The sequence below is a fragment of the Letharia columbiana genome, assembly GCF_014066305.1.
Source record: "Letharia columbiana isolate WasteWater2 chromosome Unknown Sc0000065_s0, whole genome shotgun sequence".
Classification (NCBI taxonomy): Eukaryota; Fungi; Ascomycota; class Lecanoromycetes; order Lecanorales; family Parmeliaceae; genus Letharia; species Letharia columbiana.
In genome coordinates this window covers 134,753-147,099 of record NW_023501109.1, presented here as the reverse complement: position 1 = coordinate 147,099, position 12,347 = coordinate 134,753, and the positions used below count along the sequence as shown (strand labels likewise).

At 48.2% G+C, this 12,347-nt stretch overlaps 3 protein-coding genes across 3 annotated transcripts; all 3 read right to left on the bottom strand.

The window, feature by feature from the left end:
• Nucleotides 1-11: 11 nt before the first annotated feature.
• HO173_011635 (uncharacterized protein) lies at nucleotides 12-179 on the bottom strand (the record flags this gene model as incomplete). Its single annotated transcript, XM_037313515.1, has 1 exon — nucleotides 12-179. One exon carries the CDS (start codon nucleotides 177-179, stop codon nucleotides 12-14), a length of 168 nt encoding a protein of 55 aa, XP_037159603.1.
• Nucleotides 180-5,701: 5,522 nt separating this feature from the next.
• On the bottom strand, nucleotides 5,702-7,576 carry HO173_011634 (uncharacterized protein; the record flags this gene model as incomplete). The annotated part of the gene is made up of 2 exons (XM_037313514.1): nucleotides 5,702-7,136; nucleotides 7,185-7,576. The coding sequence occupies 2 exons, from the start codon at nucleotides 7,574-7,576 to the stop codon at nucleotides 5,702-5,704; spliced, it is 1,827 nt and encodes a 608-aa protein (XP_037159602.1).
• Nucleotides 7,577-8,050: 474 nt separating this feature from the next.
• Nucleotides 8,051-12,331, bottom strand: HO173_011633 (uncharacterized protein; the record flags this gene model as incomplete). Its single annotated transcript, XM_037313513.1, has 5 exons — nucleotides 8,051-8,758; nucleotides 8,814-9,023; nucleotides 9,073-10,320; nucleotides 10,375-12,104; nucleotides 12,163-12,331. 5 exons carry the CDS (start codon nucleotides 12,329-12,331, stop codon nucleotides 8,051-8,053), a joined length of 4,065 nt encoding a protein of 1,354 aa, XP_037159601.1.
• Nucleotides 12,332-12,347: the final 16 nt, after the last annotated feature.

Below are 12,347 nucleotides of genomic sequence, written 5' to 3'. Positions count from 1 at the left end.
CGCGAGGGTAATCATGCAGAGACTGATGAATGAAGCATAGAAGCGCCATCCTGAGTTGAAGATGCGAGGTCCAATACAGTCACACTTCCCGTCCTCAGCTGGGACTGTAGCTCGGACTTCTCGTCATTCTCGAAGTTGCTGTTGTCTGTAGGCTGTCCCATGTCTCGAGACGCATGCATTGCGGGAGACATTGCCTGGATTGTTTCCCAACGCAAGGCCAGGTGATTTTTGGCAGAAAATTCCCACACCAATTCCCACACCAATCTCAAGAATGCGGAAGCTGTGGAAAAGCGATACGCAAGAGAATGCACTGACTTGTTATGATAAATCTGGCAAGCTTACTGCATCCATGCAGTCCATGAATAAACATATCATCCATGGGAGTCGGTATCCAGGTGCACCAACTACCAGTACTCTACAGCTAGTGCTGTCTCGCGTCCCATGAAAACTACACGCACAAATGAGTTCTAAATGATGATTGGCTGAGTCCTAAGGCCCAGCCGCACGCAGACAGCGGTCCACTATACAACTCAGCCCTAGGAAAACTCCCTCTACGTAAGATAGAAGACCTAAAGTCTAAGTACAAGAAAACGCTAAAAAACAAGGCGCGGGTGGGTGGGAAAAGACCAAAAAACCTCTTCTTACGACGAGAGGAACAAGAATGAGAAGTAAGAAACGGGGGGACACCGCCTATTCAAGGCTCTTCCAACATAACAATCTCGACTGTCCTACCATAAGCGTGTGCTATACCTCTCCCTTACTAGCCCCTAGTCAAGCTATAGCGACTAGTACTATCTCGCATCCCATAAAAACTACACGCACAAATGAGTTCTAAATGATGATTGGCTAGGTCCTAAGGCCCAGCCGTACGCAGATAGCGGTCCACTATACAGCTTAGCCCTAGAAAAACTCCTAAAATAGACTCACACCTGACGGGAACCTATTAGCTCTAAGCTATATAAGGACGCTAAAAACGACGTAATACGGCGAGAATATAGGCCGGGTGCGTTTCGATATATAGGCGGTACGAATCAGACTTCCAACGACCAAGTAGTTAAATCTCATTATCGATTAGACCGGCGTCCCTCGCGGAGATAGCGACCCCCCTACGAAAAGAGTATCCTAAGTAGTAACCCGGGTAACCGAGTATATATAGAGTGCTACGTAGTGTAGCGGTGACGTACTATCTCGTAAAGGCCTTACCCGGATTAAATAGCGGCGATGACCCACTGGTGGGGAAGCGAGTAAATAAGTTTCGTAGCGAACGAATAGGGTAGGCGTTATTATTTACAGCGGTAATAAATAGAGTAATCCCTCTTCTAAATAGATCCGTCTTTAAGGCCGGTAGAAATAGCTTTATATAATGGCTATAAAGCGTAACTAAACGTCTTATAATATACCATCGTCCGAAGTCGCTATCCTCGAATTCAGCCTAAGACTATATAAACTCGCCCACACGAAGGAAATATAGCAAATGCGAGATAAAAGAAAGTATATAAGGTGACTCCCTCTAGAGAAGTTTTATCGAATTAGGTAAGGATATAAAGCAGTAGATCTCGTATAATTGAACGGCGTTCTTTAATATCGGCCTCGCCACGTAGTCTGCGAATACCGGCGATCACCCGCTGCAATAGTGGGTGGTGGAAGACCTCGAGGTCCTCGAATCCTATATCCACATAGACTAACCGGACGCCTATAAGATAGGCCTTAATGGATTTAACCTAGACGTGACGGTCGGCTAGACGTGCTATTCAGCCGGTAAGTGATTGAACGGTAGCGGGAAAAGCGGTAGTCCTCGATAGGGTATAAAACTCGGTGTAGGAGGCCTTCGCCGTTTAATAATTACTTCTCGTTTTATTAGCAAGACCCTATTAGAGATATCTCGCGGTATTACGGTTTAGAGGAGTTTTCTTATATTATAATTTAGGTAAATCGCGGCTTAATGAATCCTGCGTAGGCTGAGAGCGCTTAGCTGTAGATGTAAGTTAGTAATTCTATTAAATTTGAAGCGAGAGAGTAAATCGGCTAAAGTATTCCACTTGGTAGGGATTTAAATTATATTGCAAACGATGTCGTACTGAGCGAATAGCATAACTATTTATCTGAGCGGTGCTATGGCCGGCCCACGCATAGAACTGCTGCGGATATTCTCGACGACGGCGCCGTTATTATAGTAGAGCGTAAGATATAATTGGTGTAAGCGGGGTAGCCATCTGCGGATGGCTATAAGAACGGTAAGCATCTCTTTGAATTAAATATCCTTCTTGCGGTAGCGGGTAGCGAAGTGTATACTAAACGTATCGTCTAGTTTAGGACGAGTGGCGATATTCTCGAGGATATACCCCCCCATTCCGTGCTTACTAGAAGCGTCTGTCTATATGGAATAGTAACGGCGTGCGGCTGTACGCCGGAGCAGACGTATCCCATTCCACCTGGATAGGAAGGTATCCCACCAGCGTAGGTCCGCTGCGATTGCGGCGGTGATATGGTAATATCCTCGTTTCTTGGATAGTGCGGAGTAGAGCCTTCTCAGAAAAGCCTTATCAGGGACTATCACTTTGGCGGAGAAGGATAGCAGATCTACCGCTGACTCAAGCTCGTTATGGGGGATGCTCCGCCTATTTAGAAGGGCTTTCACCGACTTTCTCGCCCGTTCCAGCTTGTCAAGAGGGAGCCTAACCTTCATCTTCTCGCTATCGAACTGAATTCCCAAAAATTCGACGGAAGTACCTTTCTCGTCCTTGATATAATTCACCTTTAAGCCACAGTCATTGCAAACGATATCAAAGTCCTCGCTAAATCGGGTTGCGTCGCCGTTAGGCGGAAGGATAGCGAAGAAGTCGTCTAGGTAGTGAAATACGATGCTCTAGAATAGAACGATAACGAGTATTTAATGAAGGGCCTTAGCGAATAGATCGAAAATGAAGGGCGCGATACGTAGGCCGAATGGTAAGAATCTATCGATATAATAAAAGCCGTTCCAAAAGAAACCCAGTAGCCAAAAGTCCGACTCGGCTATAGGGATATGTCTAAATACGTCGGCAAGGTCTCGTTTAATCATAATTACACCCTCGCCCTGAGTGAGTAGGACATCGATAGTATCGTCTAGTATGGTGTACTCGAGTACTTCGTAGGCCTCGTGAATATAGTGATTGACGGAGTGTAGCCGTGGGAAAGAAAGATCGTAAATCCTTCTCTAGCTATCGTTATGCTTCGGGATAAGGCCTAATGGGGACGAAATGAAGTATTCCGAGGGTTCCACGTTTAACCTTGTTAGACGGTCGCTATTCTCCTACTTTTGAAGATCTTTGGATAATATTTCGGGTGTTATAGCGGCACTGGGGTGGGGTTTACTTAACAATAACTAACTGAGGCCTTAGTAGTCTATTTTAACGCCGCGGGCGATGATTGCGAGTAAGATATTGGCGAATACCTAGTCGGGGTGATTCTTAAGTTATTTCTTCTAGTCGTCTTTCTTTAGTAGGCTACGTCTCTTTAGTAGAGGCTTATTTAGCGAGATAAGCATGTACGGGAATAACTCGGCTATCGACTTAAGGCCCCTCGATACCAATCATAGCCGAGGGTGGGAGGGAGCCTTACACCCAGCGGGGTAGTGTTGGCGGAGGCTCCGTTGATACAGCTGATGACAGGATATAATAGGCCACATACGTTACACATGTGTAGGTAGCGATAGCCCCGAGCGTTGCAGGGTTCATTGCGATTAAATTGATTGCAGTAGAACGATTAAGGGTTTTAGATATTTTGGTGAGAAGGTATAGAAGTAACACCACGGTATACCTAGGGCAAAGCTTAACTTAAGCGTGAATTATACGGTGGGTACGCTCCCGGTTAAGTCTGCGGGGGTCGCTATCTTAGAATTCGATTTTCAAGATAATTATCGGGTGTTCGTTACATATGGGTATCGTCTTAACAAAGCTGAATCCTATTATAAACGAAGATCTCGTAAAAATAGCGTATCGATTAAAAGATGTAGATAGTTGATAGGTTAGAAATATAGCAGCGGTAGTTAGATAGGGCTTCTTGAAGGGGTAGGGTAACTATTTTATAGGCAAAGAAATATATAATTTAGCTATAGACCTCGAAGCATCGAAGAAGCTCTTTAAGTTCCTTAATCTTCTTATCGCCGTTAATAAGGCGGTTAATAAAGCTATTAGATAGTTTGTTGAGGTGTTTAATATCGAACGTCCCATAGTAGATTTGTTTAATATATTTGAGGTCCACCGCTTTAAAACGAAGAAGAAGGGGGGTTATTATAGGGTTATTACCTTGATATAAGAAGGAGCGACGTGGCACTACTTCCGTCTTAGATAATGTTGGCGTTCTCTACTACGGCAGGGTTAAAGTTGATTATAAGGCCTAAAGAGGTATAGGTGACGGCTAAGGAGGTGGAGCGAATAGGAACGGCTGATAGGCCAATGGCATGGGGGCTTGGGGTGTGGGCTGATATATAATAGGGGTAGTCGACTGGCGACGGGTACGGATCTTATTAACCTCGCTTTATATACGGGCGAGTTCATCACGGTCCTAAAGTATATTATTTTCGTCGGCCTATTTCCGTTCGAGTTCCTGATAAGCGAATTATAACTAAATAATATAGGGATTAAGGACCGGGTCTAACGAGGTGGGAGGTCTTACTAAAGGACCTGGCTGGTGGACAGAAGATATAGCGAGGATAGGGGGTAAGGGTCCATCAGAGGGCCCTCCCATAGGTTTAGTGGGCGGTTCTGGAAGTGGTGATCTGGCGGCAGCAGCCTACGTGTGGCTATGGCCTTTGCGGTAGGCTTACGAGGACGCTTAGGGGCCATTAATAGTGGCTAAATAGCAATAATAAAGTAGAAGAATAATGTATTTTTGAAATGAAAAATTGCTTTCATCTGATACAGGAAATAAAAAAAGTCCAAAAAACCTCTTCTTACGACGAGAGGAATAAGAATAAAGAGTAAAAAACAGGAGGGACACGGCCTATTCAAGGCTCTTCCAATATAACAATCTCGGCTATCCTGCCATAAGTGTGCTGTGCCTCTCCCTCACTAGCCCCCAGTCAAGCTGTGGCGAGAAGTGCAGCTGTCTGCGAATATGCCAGCACGCTAGGAACAGCCCTCCAACCAACCTCCGAGCCTCCCCACCACCAACAGGGGCCTATTATCTTGTCAAATAACCCGCAGGAGAAGCTTTGTTGAAACACATAGATTGAGCTGTGAGTGTGAGTCTTTGTTTGAGTATACGACCCCGCGACCAGCCCATACGAGGAAACGCGCCCAACGCGTCGCACGCACTCAATCATCCCCCTCTTGACGGCCGAATGCTACAATTTTCTATCTTCGTGCCTCCATTCAATGATCAACCCTATTAGTTGTGCAGAGGTCGCTTCGAGTCTGGTATTGCTGAACGTCGCCGATCATCGCTGTCCATTTAAAATGCTGTGGCCCATTGCCAACAAAGCCGTTCAAATGTCCAATCGATAGTCTACCCTCCGAATCCCTACAAATGGTCTGCACCCAATTCGAGTCGACAGAAGTCACAAAGTCAAGTTTGGCACAGCAGTGCATGAGATGTATACGAAGTCAAGAAAATCTATCTAACGCAGGTATTTTAAGCACTTCCCAATGCAAGCATGTCGAACAACCTGTCTCATAATCACCACCATCACCATCATCGTCCATCCCACAGTGTAATCATCTCATCCGTCCTTGTTCTCCACAAGATCTTTCTCTACCATCCCCGCCAACGTCTGCAGATGATTCGTCGAACTCAGGATATCCAAGAACGGAATATCCACCTTGAAAACGCTCCAGAACCACGACCTATACTCCGCCGCGATCATGCTGTCCATTCCATACGACGCCAGTGGCTTCCTGCTGTCCACCTTATCCAGCGGCATGAGCAGCAAATTTGAAAACCTCCTGGACACAAGCAGTAAGATAGCCTCGTTCAGGGATGCAGCTCCCGCTGCTTCCGCCGCGAGAGCTTTAATGACGGGTGCGGGCAGGCCTTTGGACCAGGAAGCGTCGATGGATGCGACGGCCCCACCATCTTCTGCCGAGCCGGCGTCGAGGGAGGCGGAGAGGAGGATTGTGCGAGGGTCTTGCATAGTTCCGTTGTTGACGTCGAAGCCTTGCTCCATCATCTTGCGAATACCGTGGGGCTCCAGGCCGGTCAGGATGTGGGACTGAGCGAGCTTATCGTACTCCATGCCTCCTGCCGATGGCGTGCCAGATAGTGAAAGGTCAAGCACCTGCAAGAATTCCTTTTCATTGAGAGGCTGGATGCCTTTGCGAAGGAGTAGCGCTTCGATCTCTGGGTTTTCGTGGAGATAGCCGACTTCGGAAATCATGCCAAAGCCGATGGAGCTGACTGGCTTGCCTAGACTGTGGCGGTATCGAGCGAAGGCATCCAGGAATCCGTTGGCGGAGCAGTAATTGCTTTCCGTGGCAGTGCCGACACTCCCGGAGACAGAGGAGGTCAGCAGGAAGAAGTCTAGCTTGTCGTCTATACCTTCGAGGGCCTCGTGGATGTTCCAGGTCCCACGCCACTTCGGTTGGATACCCGTGTGCCATGCTGCGTTGGTCATGGTGGAGAAAAGAGCCTCGTGCAGACCCATAGCGGCTTGAACTACGCCACCAATTGGCTTTGGAGAGACAGTCATGCAAGCAACGACATCGTCTTTGTTGCTCACATCACCACGAACGACCTGGACAGTGGCGCCGGCTTTCTCAAGGTTGTGGACTACTTCACGGGCCGCTTGTTTGTCGGTAGCGGAGCGCCCAAGGAATGTGAAATTGCGGGCACCTCGTTGGAACATCCACTTGCTTAGACTACGTCCGAGTCCTCCCAGACAGCCGATCAGGACGTATGATTTGTTGGCGTCAAACTTCGCTGTATATTGTGCGGGAACGGCCTGTGGGCTCATTAACATAATTTTCGCTTGACAAGAGAGACAGCGTCGTACCTGAACAATACTCTGAGGATTCTGCATTGAAATGACAACTTTGCCTACTCTGTTCTTCTGAGAGAAGAAACGGTACGCTTGCGTGATCTCTGAGACGTCAAAGGTTTTGATGGGAACTGGCTTGACAGCGCCGGAACGATACAGCTCTAGAGCTTCCTTGGATTTACTGCAATTCATTAGCAGGCTCCGCGTGAGGAGAGGGTACGAGACATACTTGATCCAAATGTCCCTGTAGAACTGGTCCTCGTGGTAGAAGAGCTCGGTCAGATCGAACGCAGTAAAGGTCACATTGCGGAAGAACACATCCATATCGAGCTTTCCTGCATCGACAATGTCACGTTTTCCAACTTCAACGAACCTTCCGAAGTTGGCGCAGCATCTCCAACTGGCATGGAGAAGATCACCAGTCAACGAGTTGAGCACAACGTCCACACCTTTTCCATTCGTGGCCGCAAAGACGCTCTCCATAAACGAAGTATCTCTGGACTGGAAAATGTTCTCTCGTGGCATACCCAACTCGCTCACAAGGAAATCTTTCTTATCTTCCGTGCTTACAGTTGCGTAGACTGTGGCGCCTCGCATTTGCGCAATGGCTATCGAGGCCATGCCAAAGGCGCCAGCGCCAGAGTGAATGAGAATAGTCTAAGATCGAATCGTCAGTTTTGATGTGGTACTAGGAGAACGCTTGTTACCTCTCCAGCCCTCAAGTGTGCGCGATCATCCAACGCGTAGAGCGCTGTGCCGTAAATGACAGGAAGCGTGGGCATAATCTGTATTCAGTTTGTCAGCTATTTAACGAGATCGTTAATGAGAGAGTATCAGTACCTCGAAGCTCTCTTCGGGGAGCATCTTGTGACAAGCCCATCCTGGTACTCTCTCGGTGGTTCTGAATGTGTTCGGTGCCAGCACACAAACTCGGTCACCAGGCTGCAGGTCTGTGACATTCTTCGCGACAGCTTTCACGATGCCACTGAACTCAATGGCAGCAGTTCCCTTCCTGGTCTCGACTTTACCAGAGAGAACGTAGATGTCCTGGATCACGGTTCAGCCTTTGCGCATTCGATCACTTCGGACTTTGATTCATACCTTTGCATTGAGACTGACAGCTTTCACGTCTATGTCAACCAGGTCGTCTGGAAGCTCTATCTCGGTCTCTGACTCTTGTTGAAAGTATATGGTGTCCATTATACCAACTTTCTTGATCTCAAGCTTAGCTGGGGACGCCGCTTCGAGCGTCATCTCGCTCGGTTGCTGGTTCCGTCTTTGGCTGAAACGAGTGTTTAAACCAGCATCGGGCACAAAGCGACTGATGTGTAGAAGACCACTCTTCAAAACGAACTCCTTGTCATCCGGGACGTCATCTGCGAAAAGTGCTCTATCGATGTTGCTGCAAATACCGGTCTGGTCTGACTTGCACATGTGTGCAGAGACTCCGATGTCCAGGATAACGAACCGAAGAGATGGCTGTTCCAGCATCAAGGCTCGAGACAACCCACTAGCCAACGACAAACTCGGCGCAGATCCATCCATGTAAGAGGCTCCAGTCAACCAGACGAGGTCGGTGGTCGTGTCGGTTATCTTCCTCACCAGATCCATCTCCTTTGGCGTCATTACGGCCAACAGTGGCTTCTCCAATTCCAGGAGTGAGATGGTAACAGACTTTGGAGGCAACTCTAGATTTTCCAGGTCCTTTAGCGAATAAGATTTGACATTTTCAGCTCCAACAATGCCATCGAAATGGGCTCTGATCTCTTTCGAGAGATCTGATGGGGACGAAGACTGCTCGACCTGGACCGTGTCAGATATTTCAGTGCACTTCGTGCAGATTTTGAAAACAACATACAAGGATGATCTGTTTCCCCTCCAGTTTCCGAGGCTTTTGAGGCGTTATAGCGAGCATGACGCCGCCTACCAGGTTGAAGACCTTGCATCCAGACTCTTTCAGACACTTGCCTGCGACAGCAGAACTTCTGCCGATCAAGATACTCTGTGGGCTAAGGACCTTTGAGAGATTGTCCGCTATGTTTTGCCATAGTTCGCCCGTAGTCGACTTCTGTATTTTATTAGGCATGCCATGGTGGTTGCAGCATCAGGAGACTCACATTAGGCATCACGACCATATCGTAGGTAGGGATTTTGTCACCGTCGAGCTTGGTCTTCTCAACTTTGTCAGGGATATGGGCTGGATGAGTGACTAATTCACCATCTGAGAAGCTGCCAATGTGCCACTCCCGCGAACGCGGGAAATCTGATTTGTTGTCCAAGATGTCAAGGAATCCTTTAGTCTTGCAATCGCAGTCTCTCCCCACTTCCAAAACGCGAAGTCGTGGATTTTTATGCCCGGCAAGATCCACCAAGCCAGCCATCACACCCGAACTCACATTTTCGCGAAGGGTGTGGTGGGAAGATAGGAACTGCTCCAGGTAGGCATCCAAATCTGTTCTGCAACTTTCATCCAGACGAGTAATATCTGGCTTCCAGACCACTCGCAAGGTCGGATGCCTATTAGCCTCGGATGGATCAATCTCTTCATCCATCTTGCCGACGTATAATGACAGTCTGGTGTTTGACATGTCAATAAGTACCTCATCTTTGTCATCTCTGAGTGTGACATTGATCTTCTTGGTGCTAAACCCCGTGGTCTGGGACTGAGAGTGAATAGAGACTTCGGACCCCAATCGGTCAGCATCTGGTGTGGAAATTTGCAGGTGACCGAAGAATACGGGCAAGAAGGCCTTGAGATTGCCGACATCACCAGCGGTTCCCCCCATGATTGCAGCTTGGAGACAAGCATCAACGACTAGTGGGTGAACACCATAATAAGTCCCGGGGAACTTTGTCGATTTTGGGACTCTCTGGAACAACTTGGTAGTTGAAAGGGCTTCAGGCTTCACCCTCGCCTTGTCAGTCTTCATGGAAGTTAGAGTCTGAAAAGCAGGGCCAAAGCATAGTCCTTCATGGGCCAACTTTTCATACCATCTGCCCATGGCCCATTTGTCATAGTTGGTGGCGTCGACAGTCGTAGCGCCGGTCTTCTCAGATGGTACAATGCTCACACTGATGCTTCCAACGCAGTGCGAGATCGAGGCACCGCTTTGGAACGAAGATATTGAGAAGTCGTACCAGATGCTGGATGTGGACGCTTTGGAAATCTTCTCTTCGTACATCGTGGTGAAAAGCTCAGTTTCCTGATCACCATCTGTGACCACCAGCGCCGACGAAATATTGACGTTGCGGAAGGTGAACGATGGTCTGATATCCTGATCAGGATGCCGAAGCTTGATTTGCGAAAGCGCTTCCATTGCCATTGCAAGATAACCCGCTGCGGGAAAGACTACCTGGACCTCCAGCTAAAGGGGCTCCTGTCAGTAAGAAACGCTGAGGTTGACATTTGCTCTGCTTACCCGGTGATCATCTATCCAAGGGACCTCTGATGGCTTGAAGATGTTTCTCCAACAGCGCTCAATGCCATTTGCTGCTGCAGTTTCGGATCCCAGGAGTTCATGTCGAACATACTTTCGATTGCGTAAGTCTACACTTGACCTTGGTTCGTTCCACAAGAGCTGAGTATAGCTCCAATGGTAGGGTGGTAAGTCATTGATTACAGCAGCGTTGTGCTTGTCACCATCGAATTGAGTGTTGTTGACTTCGAGGAAATCAATCTCATGCCCGCTCAAGAACAATTCTCCTGCGAGAGTCTTCATGCAGATATCAGCGTCTTTGCCTCGCGCCAAGGTAGAGGTGTACGGCAGGTCGTCCTCCGGGAGTCCTAGGAAGGTTCGAATTTGCTTGATGGGAAGCTGAAGAGCCCCATGAGGACCAATCTCAAGCAAATGGTACTTTCCAGTCGCGACAATGTTCTTGATGGCTGTGCTGAACTGCACTGGATTTTCCAGATTTGCTCTCCAATAAGCTGGTCGTATGAAGTTGTTGGTCTCACGAGAGAATGAGGCAAGTGCATCACTGCCTTTGCCAACACTCGAAAAAAACCTGACGGCGTCCTTGCCATCTTCCTGACTAGTGTTCATCGGCAATCCTGTCATAGCTTTGCTGACAAGGCTCTCATACTCTTCACCGACTTCTTTCATCAGGAACGAATGGTATGCCCTGCCTCCAGTGGCCAACTTTCTTGCAAAAATGCTCTTACCTTGAAGTTCGCTCGCCAAGATGTCGATACCCTTTGCGCTTCCGCTAATCGTGACGCTTTCCGGAGAATTCACGCAAGCCACACATATCTCATCTCGAAGGGACATCTCGTCTATCTTGGCCTCTGCGTCATCAGCACCCATACCGACCGCGAGCATGCAGCCTTTTGAGGTAATTTTCGTTACAACGTAGCCACGGTAGAACGCAATGATGATGGCATGAGCTTCAGTAAGTAGACCGGCAGAATAAGCGGCAGCAATCTCTCCAGACGAGTGACCGGCAACTATGCTGGGCTCCACGTTCCAGCTTTGCAAAAGCTTAACTATGCCGACCTGGACAGCGGTGCAAAGCGGTTGCGAAAAGCTCGCGTCGCCAACTTTGCTCGTGGCAGCCGGCTCGAGCAAGGCGTTCTTGATGGTCCATACTGGTGCTTCTGGAAGGGCCTGAAGGACGCTATCCAGGTAATCGATTGTTTGAGAGAACAATGGGTACTTCTCCAGAAGCTCTTTCCCCATCTGAGGCCATTGTGCGCCTTGACCGGTAAATATGAAGCCGAAGTCTAGCTTTGGCGTAACCTTTTTAGGTGTGACCAAGTTGTCAAGCCTAAAGTCGTTCTTGGCTGTGGCTGCGCTTGTGATAAGAAAGCCCTTCTTGCTCAGTTTTGAGCGTCGATCGGCCAGAGTGTGACACAGGTTACAAAAGTTGTAGGTCTCGCCAAGACTGAAGCGCTTGGAAAGGTCAAGGATCCTAGCCTCGAGAGATTGAGTTGTTGAACCGGAAAATGGTAGCACATAAAGCCTTGTTGGATCTCCCATAGGTTGCTCATTTCTTGATTCGTTGTATCCAGGCAAGAAATTATTAACCGAGTCAAGGATGGCGTGAGCGTTTGCTCCACCATACCCGAAAGAGTTGATACTAGCCCGGTGCAATGGAGTTGGCCAGTCTGTAAGTTGTGTCACAACCTTCATGTTCCATTCGTCCAGATGCACTATATCAAGGTCAGACTTTGAAAACTCAGAATCATTACCGGGCTCGGAGTTCCTTACGCTTGGGGTTGAGTTTTTCGAGTCCAATTGTTGCTGGGATCTTTTTGTGTTCCAGAGCTAGTACAGCTTTGATGACTGCTGATATCCCACTTGCTGCTTCACTATGACCGAGATTCGTCTTGTTCTGTTGTAGAAACTGAGTTAGATAGTCTGCAAGAGGAAAAGACATGAGATCTGCTTACTGC